Below are 12427 nucleotides of genomic sequence, written 5' to 3' on the forward strand. Positions count from 1 at the left end.
TGTTGTCCCCTTCTCCTCCTGCCTTCAATCTTTCCCAGCATCAGGGTCTTTTCTAATGAATTGGCTCTTCACATCAGGTGGCCAGAGTATTGGAGCTTCAGCATCAGTCTTTCCAATGAATATTCAGGGTTGATTTTCTTTAGGATTGACTGGTTTGATCTCCTTACTGTCCAAGGGACTCTCAAGAGTCTTCTCAAACACCACAGTTCAAAGGCATGAATTCTTGGGCATTCAACCTTCGTTATGGTTCAAATGTCACATCCATACCTGACTATTGGAAAAACCATAGCTTTGACTATAAGACCTTTGTCAGCAAAGTAATGTCTCTGCTTTTTAATATGCTATCTAGGTTGGTCACGGCTTTTCTTTCAAGGAGCAAGTGTCTTTTAATTTCATGGCTGCAGTCACCATCTGCAGTGATTTTGGAGCCCAAGAAAATAGTCTGTCACTGTTTCCGTTGTTTCCCCATCTATTTGCTATGAAGTGATGGAACCAGATGCCATGATCTTCGTTTTCTCAATGTTGAGTTTTAAGCCAGCTTTTTCACTCTCCTCTCACTTTTATCAAGAGGCTGTTTAGTTCCTCTTCACTTTCTGCCATAAGGGTGGTGTCATCTTTGTATCTCTGGTTATTGATATTTCTCCCTGCAGTCTTGTTTTCAGCTTGTGCTTCCTCCAGCCCAGCGTTTCTCATGATGTACTCTGCATATAAGTTAAATAAGCAGGGTGACAGTATACAGCCCTGATGTACTGCTTTCCCAATTTGGAACCAGTCTGTTGTTCCATGTCCAGTTCTGGTGCTTCTTGACCTGCATATACATTTCTTAGGAGGCAGGTCAGGTGGTCTGGTATTCCCATCTCTTTCAGAATTTTCCACAGTTTGTTGTGATCCATACAGTCAAAGGCTGTAGCATAGTCAATGAAACAGAAGTAAGTAATTGTTCTGCTATCATTGCATTTACTCCATCTGTTTCTCTTCTTCTACTTTAGCTCCTGTTTTTAAGATTTGTTCTCCTGTGGCTGAGTCTTTGGTCCACATTATCTTGTCCATGTGATTTCTTCCTCTTTGTAGTTATGCTCTGTGTTTCTGAATATTTCTCCTACTTGATCGTTCAGACCATTAATTTGGTCTCACCAGTGTCCATCCAGTTCTTCAGTTAAGCTACTGAATTTTTATATTTGTAAAGCATGTTTTTGGCTCCAAGGCTCATTAAATGTTATTTATAATAATAATTATTTTTTGGCTCAAGTTGTTGTTGATCTCCTGTGGTTTTTTTTTTTTTTTTAACTGCTAGGAGCCACATGTTCTGTGTTTTCTGTTTGTTCTCTGTCTCTTTAGCCTATTTGATATGATGTTATTTTCCTTAACTTATGCCTCTTCTTACCTTTGGGGCTCAAGCCCAATATACCTTAAATGTTAAGTGTTGGAAAGTGCATGAGTCTCACCTTCTAGGTCTTCTGTAGAGGAGTACAAAGGACTCAGCTGAGTAAGTTGCCCAGCTCCACTATGACTCCTTAAGGCTGGGAGAGCACTCGGAATTTCAGAATACACAAGCTAATCTTCCTGGCGTAATCGACCAATGTCTATGGGTTAAGCTGTCTCCCAAGAACTGGGGCATTCCTGCCTTTGCCCTCTGGCTGCTTGCTTAGGCTTGGGTCTCCACTCTCAACAAGGGGGAAAACACACCAGCTCCTTTCATCTGGATTCTGAGACCTCAGCCCACCCTTATAGCCCACTTGGATGCCGATTTTAATAACTGCTCAAGGAAAGGTAATTGGTGTTTGGGTTGGGTTTGGGAAGGGAAGACTGCAGGAATGCAATCAAATTATTTTTTTTCTTGAACCTCTTAGAAGTCTTAGATTAGACATTTTTAAGCTCAGCATACTCTAAGTATCTTTTAGATGAAATATTGCAAATTGTATGAAAAATAGTAACTGTGGAATCCCCAGAAACCTTCAAGTCTTTGCTCAAGCTTCACCTCAGTGATGCCCACATTGACTACCCTATTTATATTGTAACATCCATGCCCTGTCTTTACAACCCCCCACCTCATACCCTGCTTTGTTTGTTCTCTAGTGCCTAGCGCTTTCTTATATACCGGATAATTTACTTATTATGTTCAGTGGTGTGTCTAGAACATCTGAAGCCCAAAGTGGATAATTTTTAACACTTTCCTAAATGATGAAATTATTTTCACAAAAATTTCATAAATAAAATTTATTATTATGCAAACAGCAAAAATTCTTTGATTGAGATTCATTATTATAAGCATGGCAGTAAGATAACTAAGGAAAAGGAAATGCACACTATAGCACAAGGCAGGAAAAAAAAGCACAAATGCTTAGCCATTTGTTTTTATATCTATTGAACAGCTAAATGTTTGAACTTTGCTTCTTTGGTTAGAGGCTGATATTTTATGTAATTAATTTCTTTGAGAAGTGATTTAAAAAGTAAAACTGAAAATCTCCACAGGTACAATTTAGGCAACTAATGATAAAATTGCTGATATGTTTTATTCTCTTTTTGTTATTTAGTTTGGAAACATTTAACAGTTTTAAAATAATAGTATTTTAATATTAAAAGTATTATTCAAATTTAGTAAAATATTTTGAGTGTGAACTAAAATTTGCAGTTGCCAAACAAAAACATTCCATCTTGTTGCTTGCACTTCGGTTGTTTTAAAATTTTAAACACAAATATAAATGCCAGAGATGAAATGACAGCTTTCTAGTAACTCAAGTTCTGTTTCCTAGTCTTTATAATCCCTGTGCTGTCATTGTTTAGTTTGAATCTATGATTTAAATGTAGAAGAATGTTGTACCACAGGGTTGAAATGAAGTGCATCCTAAGAAAGCGTTTGAGACAAGAACTTTGCAGCAAGCTTAAAGTATATCAAAGCCTTGTGAGAGTCTCTTGAAGCAGATATATGTGGTTAAGTCTGCATATATGTGTGCCAACTTTATAATTGGGAGTTTTCCAGGTGAATGTCTATGTAGGAAACAAAGTTTATTAAAGAATAAATAATAAAAATCTGAAAACTTGAATCTTAGGGTTAAACTCAGCAGTATATATTATTTAAACTCAGCAGTTGTTTAGAACTTAGATCAACAAAAGATTTTTTTCGGGGAAGGGTATTTCATCAGTGACATTGATTAGAATTGCTAGCACTGGGTGGTAATAAAGAGCAGCTGCTTTTTAGTGAGTTCAGCTATTGTTTATAAATTCTCAACAAAGCATTCCCTTATTGCCTGCACCAGGGTGACTGCTCTCACCATCCCGCTCTTGGTATGCCACTGATTTATTGTTTACTGTTGTCTGTACCTTGTCTTGCATCTCATCCCACATTAGATCCATGAGGGCAGCTAATGTTTTGTTCAGTGATGTAGCCCATCTAAAAAAATGCTTCTGAGCATCCGTTAGGTGCCCAGTAAATATTTGTTGAATGAACAAATGAATCAATGAAGCGGTCAAGGACATTCCTTTCTATGTTTTTTTTCTTTCCCAAACACTTATAAGAGAGAGCAATACATAGTGGGTTTGTTGTTAATGTTAGCTGACTGACCTAAACACTTGGTTTATGGCCTCTTCTTTGGATCCTTGGGTTTCCACATGAATTCTAGAATCAGCTTGTTAATTTCTTCAAAAGAATTTAAAATTTTATTATTGCTGTAACAAATTGCCACAGACTTAGTGACTTAAAAAAAAAAAACAACCCAAACTTAGTTTGCTAATGCTTTGCTTATAGTTCTGGAGGTCAGAAGTCTAAAACAGGTCTTAAAAGGTTAAAATTAGGGTGTCAGCAGGGCCACATTTCTTCTGGAGGCTTTAGGGGAGACTATTTCTTCCCTGTTCCAGCTTCTAGAGGCCACCTGAGTTCCTTGACTTCTACTATCCTTCCATCTTCAAAGCCAGCAGACAGGTTTCCTTCTCTGACTCTTGACTGTTCTGCCTCCTTCTTTCCCTTATAGGGACCGTTAGGATTCCATTGGGCCCATCTGGAAAATCCAGAATACTTTCTTGTCTCTAGATCCTTAACTTAATCACATCTGCAAAGTCCCCTTTGCCATGTAAGATAAGATATTTACAGATTCCAGAGATAATGTCAGGAAGCTTTGGTGGGGATTATTATTCTGCCTATGTCAGCATTTGACAGCATTTAACAATATTAAATTTTCCTACCTGTAAACAAAGTGTCTCTCTCCATATATTTACTGTATATTAAATTTCTGTCAGTTTTCAGCTTATAAATCTTTTACTCCTTTTGTAATATTTATATTAATACCTAACTAGTTCATATTTTTCATGCTGTTGTAAATTTTGATGTTTTAAAATCCCAGATTCCAGTTGTTCTTTACTAGTTTGTATATATTTAGTTTTCATTTATTGATCTTGTATCCTGCAGTTGTTCTAAAATTCATTTGTTAGTTCTAGGGAATTGGATTTTCAATATAAATGATCTTGTTATCTGTGAATTAAGATAGTTAAGACAGTTTTCATCTTTCTTTCTAGTCTGAGTGCTTTTTATTTCTTTTTCTTGCCTAATTTCAGTGGTTAGAACTTCCAGTATAGTGTCAAATAGAAGTGGTGATATTCTTGTCCCTTATCTTAGAGAGAAAGCTTTTAGTCCTTCACTGTTAAGCATGATGGTAACTGTAGTTTTTTCATAAATGCCCTTCATCAACTTGAGGAAGTTCCTTCTATTCCTGGTTTGCTGATTTTTTTTTTTTTAACTCACGAATGGATACTGAATATTGTCAAATGTCTTTTGTACATTCTTTCATTTATTGAGCAGTCATCCTATGATTTTTCTTTTTTAGTTTATTAACATGGTGAATTACATTCAGTTCAGAATACTTCCTAATTTCTCTCTTAATTTCTTATTTACCCATGGGTTGTTTAGAAGTTCAGTTCAGTCACTCAGTCGTGTCCCACTCTTTGGGACCCCATGGACTGCAGCACACCAGGCTTCCCTGTCCATCACCAACTCTCGGAGCTTGCTCAAACTCATGTCCATCAAGTCAGTGATGCCATCCAACCATCTCATCCTCTGTTGTCCCCTTCTCCTCCTGCCTTCAATCCCAGTATCAGGGTCTTTTCCAATGAGTCAGTTCTTCACATCAGGTAGGCAAAGTATTGGAGTTTCAGCTTCAGCATCAGTGCTTCCAGTGAATATACAGGACTGATTTCCTTTAGGATGGACTGGTTGGATCTCCTTGCAGTCCAAGAGATTCTCAAGAGTCTTCACCAACACCACAGTTCAAAAGCATCAATTGTTCGGCGCTCAGCTTATAGTCCAACTTTATAGTATTTAGAAGTACATTGTCTAGTTCCAAAATATTTGGGAACCTTTTCAGAGATCTTTCTGTTTCTGATTTCTAACTTAATTTTTGCTCAGAGAACATACTTTAAAATTTACTAAGACTTGTCTTATGGCCCAGAGTTTGGTCTATGTTATAAATGCTCTGTGTTCACTTGAGAAGAAAATATATTTTGCTGATATTGAGTGGTGCGCTGCTGTGCTTAGTCACTGTCATGTCTGACTTTTTGTAACCCCATGGACTGTAGCCCGCCAGGCTCCTCTGCCCATGGAGATTCTCCAGGTAAGAATATTGGAGTGGGTTGCCATGCCCTCTTCAGGGGGATCATCCCAACCCAGGAATCAAACCCAGGTCTCCCACATTGCAGGCGGATTCTTTACTATTTGAGCCACCAAAGAAGTACAAGAATACTGGAGTGGGTAGCCTATCCCTTCTCCACGGGATCTTCCCGACCCAAGAATTGAACCAGGGTCTCTGGCATTGCAGGCAGGTTCTTTATCAGCCGAGCTACCAGGCCAGGCCTATTGGTATTGAGTAGAGTGTTGTGTAAATGTCAGTCAGGTCATGTTGGTTGGTAGTGTTGTTCAAATCTAAAATATGCTTGCTAATTTTCTGTGTACTTGTCAGTTATTGAGAGTGGGTGTTGAAATCTGACTGTAATTGTGGATTTGTTTACTTTTCCTTACAGTTCTATCAATTATTGTTTCATGTATTTTTATGGTTTTTTTACAAATATTTTGTTTTATTTTAATGAAGCTGGTACAGATGATGTCCATTTAAAACCTATGTATCCCAGGCCAAAAAGTATAAATAAAGTGTTCTGTTGTATATACTTCTGCATGAATAACTTTAACTGCTAATGAAAATTAGAACTTTTCTGGGATCTTTTGACAAGATTTTTCTTTCATCTTAAGATGCTTTCTTTCAGTGAAGCCATCTTTGGAGTTAGTCGTTATTCTCACCACCTCTGTTATCTTGATGCCAACCTGGTATTCCACTTCTTTGGGTCCAGACCCTCAGATGTTACCTTGGAGAAGGAAATGGTAACCCACATTTTTGCCTGGAAAATTCCATGGACGGAGGAGTCTGGTAGGCTACAGTCCATGGGGTCACAAAGAGTTGGACACGACTGAGCGACTTCACTTTCTTTCTTTCTCAGATGTTAAAGGTAGCTTCAAGTTAAGGAAAGGTCATTTTTCCACAGTTCAGTTCTCTGAAAGACTTCCATCTCCCACTGAAAGTCTTAGACTGGGAGTGAAGCAGTCACATGCTGCAGGACTGATTGGAAAGTCATTATATAACACTTGCAATAGTTGATCTTATTTATCACAAGCCTGCAAATCCACAGTTCTGGGAAAGGTGGCCTCTGTGCACACATACGGTTTTTAAAAGGGAGAGTGCAGTGTGAGGGGGGCTGAGCTTTGATCGGGCTTCCCCGGTGGTGCAGTGGTAAAGAATCCGCCTGCCAGTGCAGGAGACATTGGTTCTGTCCTTGGGTCAGGAATATCCCCTGAAGTGGGAAATGGCAAGCCATTCCAGTATTCTTGCCTGGAAAATTCCACGGACAGAGGAGCCTGGGGGGCTACGGTCCATGGAGTTGCAGAGTAGTTAGACATGACTGAGCATGCATGCATGAGGTTTGATCACCAGATCAACACAATGAAAACAAGCAATAACAAATAATAGGCACTAGAATTCAAATTACTAGATATCTTACAGAGAAGGGGTGCCAGTTTTCAATTCTGGTTTAAACACCACATTATAGAAGCACTATTTTAAAAAATAAAAAAGGATTAAGGGAAAAAAAATAAAAAGGATATCTAAACCATTGAATGACCCCCTGTTTGTTCCTGATAAACTTAAATCACATCTTCTCCCTTCAATCCCAGGTCTTTTGGAGTATGATTATCACCAGCGCTCTGGCCTTCAAAGAGAAACCTGGTTGAATTATGTGAATTCCCTGTCTTTGACAGTTGCTTCTTTGAGTTTCTTGAGATATGTCATCATTTTTCACTTTGAAGTGAATCTCACTCCTATCCTGTCCAGTAACTTTGAGTTTAATATGTTCTCCTCTCTTCTTATCCCCCAAGTCCTCAATTGAAGATTTTGCCTTCTGGTCAGACATGATGATGGTGGCATCCCTTGCTGTCTCTGCACAGCAATGGCCTGTGTAGGCAGAACCTTGCCTGCTTCATGTTTTTTTAAGTTCTTATTGGTGATGTAAATGTTTAGGATAATTATGTCTCTTGATTAATTGACTCATTATCATTATGAGATGATCTTTTTTATACCTTTTGATGATCTTGCCTGAAATTAATATAGCTATTCCTGCTTTCTTTTGACTAGTATTCAGTTCAGTTCAGTAGCTCAGTCGTGTCTGACTCTTTGCAACCCCATGAACTGCAGCACGCCAGGCCTCCCTGTCCATCACCAACTCCTGGAGCCTACCCAAACTCATGTCCATTGAGTTGGTGATGCCATCCAACCATCTCATCCTCTGTCGTCCCTTTCTCCTCCTGCCCTCAATCTTTCCCAGCATCAGGGTCTTTTCAAATGAGTGAGCTCTTTGCATCAGGTGGCCAAAGTATTGGAGTTTCAGCTTCAACATCAGTCCTTCCAGTGAACACCCAGGACTGATCTCCTTTAGGATGGACTGGTTGGATCTCCTTGCAGTCCAAGGGACTCTCAAGAGCCTTCCCCAACACCACAGTGTTAGCAGTGTGTATTTTTCTCACCCTTTTGTTTCTTATATGTTTATATTCATATATAGTTGTGCCTTGTCTTCTCATCCTGTTGTCAGATTGTCTTTTATTGAAATGTCTAAACCATTTACATTTAATGTGGTCATTGAGAGGGTTAGGTATAAGTAGTCTTGGTATTTTCTTTGTTTTTGTCCCAGTTGTTCTTCCTTTTATATTCTTATTATTTTGGATTCGTTAAATATTGTTTTTAATCCCTTATATCCATCTACTTTTAAAGAAGATATGTAGACATAAATAAGTAAATACAAAAAAAAAAAAAAAAACAGAATTGCTAAGAATTGGTGTGATTGGGCATAGTCGTGGAGAAGAATTGGACTTGTTCTGTTGACCAGTGCCAGCTGCAGGCATTGCAGTTTTCGGTGTATCTCATCAATTTGCTGAGCATACCTCTCAGATATTATGGTTTCGCCAGGATTCAGAATTCAGTCTGTAGTAGATCAGACTGGCAGCAGACCACCAAACAGTGACCCCAGTCTTTTGTGGTTCAAGTTTGGCTTTGGGAAATACTTTGGAACTTCTACTTAGTCCAGCCACTGAGCTGGTCATCACCGGTTGTCATATAAAATCTACTTTTCATCGCACATTACAATCCAATTGAGAAATGGGTCATTGTTATTGTGTAGAATGAGAAGATGACACTTCAAAATGATGATTATTTTGATTTTCAGTGCACTCACGAGGCACCCACTTACCAAGCTTTTTCACCTTTCCAATTTGCTTCAAATGTCTAATGACTGGAGAATGGTTGACGTTGAGTTCTTCAGCAACTTCTTGTGTAGTTGTAAGAGGATCAGCTTCTATGATTCTCTCAGTTGGTCACTGTCAACTTCTGATGGCCGGTCCCTGCACTCCTGATCTTCAAGGCTCTCATCTTTGCAAAAGTTCTTGAACCACCACTGCACTGTGCATTCTGTAGCAGTTCCTGGGCCAAATGCTTTGTTGATGTTGTAAGTTGTCCCCACTGCTTTATGACCAATTTTGAGCGCAAATAAGAAAATCGCTTGAATTTACTTTTTGTCTAACATCATTTCCTTAGTTTTAAAATAAATATAAAATGAACAGTAAGTAATAAGTCTTTAGCAAAAAACATAGTGATAAATGTGCATTAAAATGATGTATAATATAATCACATTTACGAATGTATTGCAGTATCAAATGGTAAAGTTCAACTGTGCAAAACTGCAATTACTTTTGTACCAACCTAATACCCGATTTTGGAGAAGGCAATGGCACCCCACTCCAGTACTCTTGCCTGGAAAATCCCATGGACTGAGGAGCCTGGTGGGCTGCAGTCCATGGGGTTGCTAAGAGTTGGACAGGACTGAGTGACTTCACTTTCACTTTTCACTTTCATGCATTGGAGAAGGAAATGGCAACCCACTCCAGTGTTCTTGCCTGGAGAATCCCAGGGACGGGGGAGCCTGGTGGGCTGCCATCTATGGGGTCATACAGAGTCAGACATGACTGACATGACTTAGCAGCAGCAGCAACAATACCTGATTTGGATAATGGGGCCGGGAGTTGTTGGCAGTTTTTTGTAGGATGGTCAGGAAAGATGTTACTTGGAAATATGATATTTAAGCAAAGGCCTGAAAAAGATCAAAGAATGAGTCATGTGGATCTAGGATGAGACAATTTCAGATAGAACAGTAATTGTAAAATCCCTGAGCTTTATAATCATTAATATGTCTAGCAGGTTCAAGAAGCAGCAAAGAGGCCAGTGCAGCCAGAGCAGCATGGCCAAAGTGACATGAGAGCAGTGAGGTAATGGAGGGCTAGATTGTGGAGCACCTTGCCTGAGTCTCTGAAAGAAATGGAAAGCTGCTATTGGCTTTTGAGCTAGAAATGACATGACCTGACTTAGGTTTTAAAAGGATCACTCTGGAAGATGGTACTTTAGGACATTAGTCTGCCATCTTCTTGGATCCCTGGCCTGCTGAATAAAGTCTGTATTCCTTGCCAAAAAAAGGACCACTCTGGCTACTTTAATGAGAATAAAATGTGTTGGAAGGGGAGAGCAAGAATAGAAACTGGAAAGCCAGTTAGGAGGTTATTATAATAATCCAGCTAGAGATGATGCTAACTCAGACCAGACTTGTGAGAAGTGGTTAGATTCTGCATATTTTGAAGGACTTGTTCTTGGATGTGGGTATGCAAAAAGTACAGGATTCAAGAATGATTCCACAGTTTGACCTAACAAAATGGAAGTATAGAATTATATTCTGAGGTAGGAGGTGGGAAAACTGTGGGAGTCAGAAACCTACAGCAGTCTGGTCCATGGTAGATGTCTTGTGCCTGCAGCCTTGCAACCTCCCCTTTTGGCTACAAAGAGTGGGCCTTGGACCTGGAACACTTACTTAGCAAGAGATAGAGTCCTCACAGCCTGTGCTTCTAAGTTCTGCTTAAGCATCATATGGCAGCTGGCCAGCTGCACTAGCTGCACTGCTGTATCTGTCCCCTGGGGAGAGAAGGAGGAGTCGTTGTGCTACAGCCATGACGGGTGAGTACCGGCCAGCTGCCCTCCATGGCCGCCTAGAGGGATTTGCTGGCCATGGGGGAACCAGCCTCCAGTACTGAGCTTGATCAGATACTGTTTCCTCCACTGCTTGACTGTTGTTTTCCATTGTGACTCCAGTACCACGATACAGTGAGCAGAAGTGTTTGGCCTTCTACTTCTGGTGACAGGCAACAGATGCCACTTGCTTGACAATTTGTGAATATTGAATGAATGGGAAGATTTGGATGTCAAGTTAAGGGCTGTTAATTTTGAGATGACGGACTGTTAAGTACCAATTACGTGTAAAAGTTTGGAGACATCCCTGGTGATCCAGTGGTTAAGACTCTGTGATTCCTACTGCTTGGGGAGCTAAGATCCTACATGCCACATGGCACAGCCAAATAAAAAAGATGTAAAAGTTTGAAGGTCAGGGGAGAAAAAAATGATAAAATTATTTGGAAAGAATTGTCATCGCCATAAATGAGTGTTTCTGTCCAACAAGAAACATATATAAAAATGTTCTAAACAGCCTTATTTGCAGTAGATTTACACTGGAAAACAATATTCATCAATAGAATAAAGAAAAATAAATTGTGATATAGTCATAGAATGGTATTTTACAGTAATGATAATGAACTCAGGTACATGCAAAATGGATGAAGCTAGACATAAAAGAATTCTCTATGATTCCATTCATATAAATAAAACCAAACCATGGTGTTAGAAGTCAGGATAAATATTATCTTAGGGGGAGGAGGGAGAAGGTAGTGATTGGGAGATAGCACTAGAGTAATTTCTGGATGTATGTGTGTGTTAGTTGCTCAGTCATGTCCAACTGTTTGTGATCCCGTGGACTGTAGCCTGCAAGGCTCCTCCTTCCATGGGATTTTCCAGGGGATCTTCCCCACCCAGGGATCAAACCCACATCTCCTGCATTGCAGGCAGACTTTACCATCTGAGCCACCATCTCAACATGGTGTTTTCTTTATCATCCGTCATTGAACTGTTCATTTAAGTGTTGAGCACTTTTTGGGACATATGTTATAGTTCTTTAAAAAAAATGTTTAACTGTCATGTTAGAATATTGCCTCCCAAAGAATTTGTTTCAGGCTCCAGTTTCAATAGCTATGCTTGATTGCTAGCTATCCTTGCTGTTTTAAGTGTTCATGAAAATTACAAGGTAGTCTGTTTAAACTATGATGGAAGAGCATTGTACAGATAACTGAATTCCTAATATTGGGAAAGAGGCTGAATAACAACCACTGAGGGAAATAGTGCAGGGTTTAGCATACCTTCTTTGGCATCCAGAATGTTACTCGATTTTTAAATTTGGAATTTAAAGTGAATTAGAGAAAAGTCTAATTTTCCCCTTCAGTCTCTCCCATCAGGAAGTTTCCATAAGCCTCTTATCCTTATCCATCAGAGGGTATACAGAATTAAAATCACAATCATAGAAAACTAACCAAACTGACCACATGGATCACAGCCTTGTCTAATTCAATGAAACTATGAGCCATACCTGGTAAGGCCACCCAAGATGGATGGGTCATGGTAGAGAGTTCTGACAAAACGTGGTCCCCTGGAGAAGGAAATGGCAAACCACTTCAGTATTCTTGCCTTGAGAACCCATGAACAGCATGAAAAGGCAAAAAAATAGGACACTGAAAGATGAACTCCCCAGGTTGGTAGGTGCCCAATATACTACTGGAGATCGGTGGAGAAATAACTCCAGAAAGAATGAAGAGATGGAGCCAAAGCAAAAACAACACCCAGTTGTGGGTGTGACTGGTGATGGAAATAAAGTCCGATGCTATAAAGAACAATATTGCATAGGAACCTGGAATGTTAGG

At 39.4% G+C, this 12427-nt stretch overlaps 2 protein-coding genes across 2 annotated transcripts in view; one reads left to right on the forward strand and one right to left on the reverse strand.

The window, feature by feature from the left end:
• Positions 1 to 12427, forward strand: part of REC114 (REC114 meiotic recombination protein) — a 118681-nt gene that overhangs the window by 13880 nt on the left and 92374 nt on the right. The window lies entirely within an intron of this gene.
• On the reverse strand, positions 7178 to 7443 carry LOC102277822 (small ubiquitin-related modifier 1-like). Its single transcript, XM_070378503.1, has 2 exons — positions 7257 to 7443; positions 7178 to 7209 (listed from the first exon to the last, which is right to left on the reverse strand). The coding sequence occupies exons 1-2, from the start codon at positions 7441 to 7443 to the stop codon at positions 7178 to 7180; spliced, it is 219 nt and encodes a 72-aa protein (XP_070234604.1).

Source organism: Bos mutus, chromosome 10 (genome assembly GCF_027580195.1).
Source record: "Bos mutus isolate GX-2022 chromosome 10, NWIPB_WYAK_1.1, whole genome shotgun sequence".
In the NCBI taxonomy this organism is placed as follows: Eukaryota; Metazoa; Chordata; class Mammalia; order Artiodactyla; family Bovidae; genus Bos; species Bos mutus.